The following is a 3116-nucleotide window of genomic DNA, read 5'->3' on the forward strand; positions in this document are numbered from 1 at the left end:
CATTTACCAGAATCTGAAGGTATGTATAACTTAGATAAGATTAATGTTTTTCTTTGTTTTCACACATGATATTTATAATGAGTTATGCAAATCAAACTAATCTCTTCTTTATTTCAGTGCCATGGATTGTGTTGCCAAACATCACATTGTACCCAGTCTCGGACTGGGAATTTGGAATCTCACCAGTAAGGCTCATCAGCTTTTTCCCAGACAAACTGGCTTTGGAGTGGTTTTAGGACAAATCACCACTGAGTCAAAACAAGAAGCCAAGCAGAACGAAGCTACAAAGTGAAGGGACAGAGCAGAAAACCTTCAGCCTGAGCAGCAAACTCTCAGTGTGGGGACAAGGATCAACTTTTACCTGCAAAGCTAATCACAGTTTAAATGAATATAAGATGACAATAAGCATTTGTCACAGTGAGTATGTACAGCTACTGTCTCAAACCCCATATTCACCATGCTCATTTGCAGGTATATCTTGAATAAATTAAGAACAGTCTTAAGATAAAGTTTATTAATTAGCATGTTTTTCTTTAATTCCACAGAAATTCACCTTCCATTCATGTGGAGATTCCCAAGTATAAGACTTAAGCGTCAGACTCTAATGTGCAAGGAACATGTTGGGTCCACACTAATTTTCATGCCATGATCTCCTGGCTGATTAATGGAGCGCCACAAATGAAAAAATGCGCGGAGAGTAAAACACAACTCTTATTATCAGTAAACTTTTTTCTTGAGTTGGTGGAAGCAAGTAAAGCATTTAACATGCAGAGGAGAGCAAACTCTACCAGCTATATTTTTGGTAATAAGCTACTCTCGCTTCCCTTTCAGGCAGCTGATTTAACTTTGTTGATTTATACTTTAATGGTTTCTGTTAAATCGATTAATTGATGCCCTGATTTGTCTCACTTTAATGGAGCTCCTTCTGGTCCAAAGTAAGGAGTCAAGATCACAGACACTCTTATGTTGCGGATGGGTCTTCAACGCTCATATTAGATGGTTTAACGAGTCTCAGCAAAGATCTCCAACAACCACTGATCTCAGCATGAGTGTAGATGGACATGCTGGAGTGACCAGCCAACTTATAATTGATCACTCTGAGTGGAAGATCTTCGCTTGTACAGTATCTGACAGGTCTATGAATAAAAATATCACAAGAAATGTCAATCTCTGTACAGGTAAAGTGAAAATACTATTATTGTGATACATATTAAGAATTGTTTTGTTTTTGTTTTTGTTTTGGGGTTTTTTGAGTACCTCCATCATCCTCACAGCTAGTTGGGGTTTATGTTCAGGGACCATCACCACTGCAACAGCCTGAGAACAAAGGACCCATGACTGTTATCTGTCTTCTGGTTGCCCCTAGTGTTAATGATTTCTCCATCACCTGGAAATCAGCGGGCACCAAAATTCCTGACTGTTATGTCCTTACTAATCCTGCAGTGAGTCACAACAATGGGACAGAGACTTAACAGAGCTTCCTTAATGTGTCCGCAGAAAATTGTGATGCAGATAAACAAGGGTTTTGTGAAGGAAAACATCCATGTTCCAATCAGGGCAATGAAGACCATATAAGCAAAACCAGAGGTAATGTTAGAAATGTAACAAATTGATTACAGCTCTTTCTAAAGTTCATGTTCCTCTGGTTGTGACTATATTTTTATGGTTCTCTCCCTTTAGTGTTTTTCAAGACCTTTGTGTGCCAACAGTGAAGACAATGCAACCAACTGCCTCTGAACTTTCAGTGTCTGACATCCTAACGCTTGTTTGCCTAGTGTCTGGATTTTTCCCTGCTAACATCTTAGTGTACTGGGAAGAAACATATCCAAAACTGAAGACAAAAGGTCTACATATTCCTGTGTTGTCAAACATGAGTCATCTGAAGCACTTGTTGAAGCCACCATAACTGATGTGTTTGGTGAGCTGCTGTTTAGCATTTAACATTAATCTTTTATTTCCATTATATTCATTTTAACAAAACTGATTAAAATGATTAACTGATTACTAAAACTGTAATGCACATCTTTCCAGCCTCAGTGATCTACAGCCAACCATCTGCCTACTTGTTTCAGGGCTCTAATGAACTCGTGTGCCTGGTTTTTGGCTTCAGTCCTGTATCCATTAACATCACTGGTTTTCTAAATGGAGACAAAGAACTGCTGAACTACAACACTAGTGACCCCAAAGATGCCCAGATGGAAAGTTCAGTTCCAGAGCCACCTTGACCTGTCCCAAGTAAAAGAAGTGTGTTTTATTTGATGATATTGAGCATGCTGATGTGAGCTGAGGAAAGCTGGAATGCAGTTTTCACCCTCATTGGTTTTTTCATCATCACCACTTTATATGGTATCATAGCTACATTGATTAAGATAAGCGCCTGTCATTTGATTGTTTAAAAGTAAGATTCCAGTCCAATTTTTAAATTATACCGTGCATTTTTACTATCATAATAATAATAATAATAATAATAATAATAATAATAATAATAATAATAATAATAATGAACACCATGTTTATCCTTCAGAAAATTGCTTCATGCTCCAAGATATTGTAATTCTCAGATTTTCCACAAGAGTGAGACAAAGCTCCATGTGCAGACGCAGCAATATAGTTTCCACCTCTATGTAAAAAACTTTTCATGTAGTAATTTCAAGATGCCGATAAATGTGTTGGTATGCCAGTGGTGTTATGAAGAGGTGCAGTCATTTGAAAGCACAAAGACTGTTGTTGTAACTCTTCTTCTTTGCAAACATATGTAGTGTCCTTGTAAATCTGTACACTCCCTGTATTTGAATGAATTGCATTTGTGTACTTGAGGTTTAGAGGAATTCACAACTGGCAGGGAGAGCACTAAACACACTAAAGCTTACTATTGGCAACCTCTGAGGTGATCTGTTGCACTTTCAGACTATCCCATATTTTCACGTTAACAAAAACACATTTATTAACATTGGAAATATTAGTATTTAATACACTACCAGGACACACCTTCTCATTTAATGCTTTTCTTTATTTTCATGACTATTCACATGGTAGATTCTCACTGAAGGCATCAAAACTATGAATGAACGAATATGGATGACCTGACGTCCTGGCTCGTCCTTGCAATAGCATTT

At 37.5% G+C, this 3116-nt stretch overlaps 1 protein-coding gene across 1 annotated transcript; it reads left to right on the top strand.

Moving 5' to 3' along the window:
• The first annotated feature begins 913 nt into the window (after positions 1-913).
• Positions 914-2437, top strand: LOC102795187 (Ig mu chain C region secreted form). The gene is given in 5 exon segments (XM_087840400.1): positions 914-1178; positions 1255-1587; positions 1692-1814; positions 1817-1918; positions 2073-2437. Coding segments are annotated over 5 exon segments (831 nt in total). The 3' UTR covers positions 2081-2437.
• The last annotated feature ends 679 nt before the right edge of the window (positions 2438-3116 follow it).

This window comes from Neolamprologus brichardi, chromosome 4 (genome assembly GCF_056152115.1).
Source record: "Neolamprologus brichardi isolate AB-2024 chromosome 4, ASM5615211v1, whole genome shotgun sequence".
NCBI classification, from domain to species: Eukaryota; Metazoa; Chordata; class Actinopteri; order Cichliformes; family Cichlidae; genus Neolamprologus; species Neolamprologus brichardi.